Raw genomic sequence first — 2,316 nt, forward strand, 5'->3', positions numbered from 1 at the left:
AACTTTCACCAAACGAGCTAGACTCATTTACTCGGAAGATTTATTTAGTCTTACATAACCTCATTCAAGCAAATAAAAGTGCAAAAACTCTTTTAATACAGTACTTATTTTTTATTTATAAAACTAAATATTTTATTAAAAACACACACACACACACACACAATCTCCTTGGTTGTTAGATAGATTTCAGGATTACCAAAATTATGTCCAGATTAATTTTTCAAGCACCATCAGCAGAAATTGTTTCTAGCCAGAAGCATCCCCTTAATAATATAAAATATTAAAATATAAATATATAAAGAAGCAATTTCCTTTGCATCTTGTTATCCTATGTCCTGCTTTATAATCTTTCTTCTGTAATTCCCTTCATCAAGAGAAGGGAACAAAAAAGAAAAAAGAAAAAGCTGAGAGAGAAGAAAATATTTACATCTCTAAAACCCTTTTTTTCCTTTTGTTTTCATTAAATCTTCTATTGTGTTGGCAAGGTCTCGTGCCGCCACGAGTCATAATACAAATCCGAATGATCGAAAAGTCCACCAAACGCAGCGTATTCGGTCGTATCACACTCATAGCCAAATCCCATTCCCAAATCAAACGAGTCGTATCTCGGAATCTGTTCCTCAAACTCCCACAACTCGCCGATTCCGGACGAGTCAGACGCGACTCGGACCAACTCGGTCTCCACGTTCTTCTCCTCCGGCGCCGACGAGTTTCCGGCGGGTGGAAGACCTAGCTCGTCGTCGGAGGCCTCCAGAAGGTACCCGATCTGCGCCTGAGACTCGCCGGAATCTGAGGCCACGCCGGAAATCTCCTCCTGCAGGCTCTTCATGACGGAGTCAAGGTCCTGAGAGGAAGGTGCGTCGTCGGCGTCGTCGAAGAACTCGAGTAAATCGTCCCTGAGTCGCTTCGCCTCGGGCGATTCCAGAACTGACTCGTCCGAGTCATCCCGAACTCGCTTCTTGCAATCCATAGAGAAATAAAAGAGCAAAACGGTAGCGTTTTGGTATTAGGAGAGACACGCTTAATCGCTGGTGATTGAACGAGAGTTGACACGGTGGGTTGTAGTGGCGAAGAGATCTGGTGAGGCTTTATATATAAAGGGGGACAATGGAGAGAGAAAGAGAGTACGGTGTAATGATGCTGACCACGCAGCCAGGTGGGACCCAATTCTTAGCTCATCACAAACACACACTTTGGTTTTGCCTTTTTGTTTTCATGTTTCTCCATTTCTTTTCAAAAGGAAAGGAAATTGCTGGCTGCTTTTTCCTTTTTTAAAATATTAAATCGAGTTGAATTTGGAGTTGGAGTCCGCGTCCAACTCGCCGAGTCAATTCGGCCCGGTTCGGCTCGGGTTTTGGTTGGTAGGAAAAGGAAAATCAAACGGAGGGAAAATTAGGGTTAAGTCTGAGGGCATTTTGGGAATGAGAATTCAAACTGGTCGATGGGAAAGGGCCTTCTGAGAATGTTTGAAACGAAAGAAAAGGAAAGGGTGGTTTGCTTGAGTGCTGCCAACGTCAATAATATTGCATTAAAAACCTTTACGATAATGCTGCCCACTATCTCTGCGTCAATCAATGGTATACAGATATTCTTATCTTCTCCACATTTTAACTATTCCTGTTTGCCAATAAGGATTAAACATTTGTTTTTCACATCTCAACGTTTGTCATGTGCTTCAAATGTTGTCATGTCCTTTACTTTAAAAATAACTATTATTAATTAAAAATTAATATTACTTTTGAATTTAAATATAAGTAAATTTTTTAAAAAAATTAATCAACTCACACATGCATTAAAAATAGTTGAATGATGTCATTTAATTCTTCTAATGACATTTAAAGAAATATTTTTTCGTAAGATGTTATTGTTAAAACTTTATAATAAGAATAAAATTAATATTTTTTGAGTGATATATAGAATTAAAATAGTCAAAATTTATTTAAATGTGAGTCTGATTTTTTTATTGCTACAAAGATAATGTTATATATTATATAAAAAGGTATAATAAGAGATAACAACTGTTCACATATTTCATTTATTAATATATAACTCATTCTTCTCGAAAAAAAGAAGATACAACTCATTGCAATGAATTTTCTAACTTCTCTTATGTATCATATATGTGTTATAATATTATTTATTTAATTAAGGGTCTCATTTACCCAATGTATTTCAATTCCTTAAATAAGACAATCTCAATAGGACATTCAATTACTCCTTAAATAAAGGATAATTAATTTAACTGATACGTGTTTTATTCTCCTTATAAAATGAATTAGGTTCAAAGTATTATGCGTGAATAACAATCTTGCTTCC

The 2,316-nt window shown here is 36.3% G+C and overlaps 1 protein-coding gene across 1 annotated transcript; it reads right to left on the reverse strand.

Annotated features, from left to right (window-relative positions):
• Positions 1-268: 268 nt before the first annotated feature.
• Positions 269-1,648, reverse strand: LOC100815402 (uncharacterized). The gene has a single exon (XM_003555850.5). It carries the CDS (start codon positions 968-970, stop codon positions 470-472), a length of 501 nt encoding a protein of 166 aa, XP_003555898.1. The 5' UTR covers positions 971-1,648; the 3' UTR covers positions 269-469.
• Positions 1,649-2,316: the final 668 nt, after the last annotated feature.

The sequence above is a fragment of the Glycine max genome, chromosome 20 (genome assembly GCF_000004515.6).
Source record: "Glycine max cultivar Williams 82 chromosome 20, Glycine_max_v4.0, whole genome shotgun sequence".
Lineage (NCBI taxonomy): Eukaryota > Viridiplantae > Streptophyta > Magnoliopsida > Fabales > Fabaceae > Glycine > Glycine max.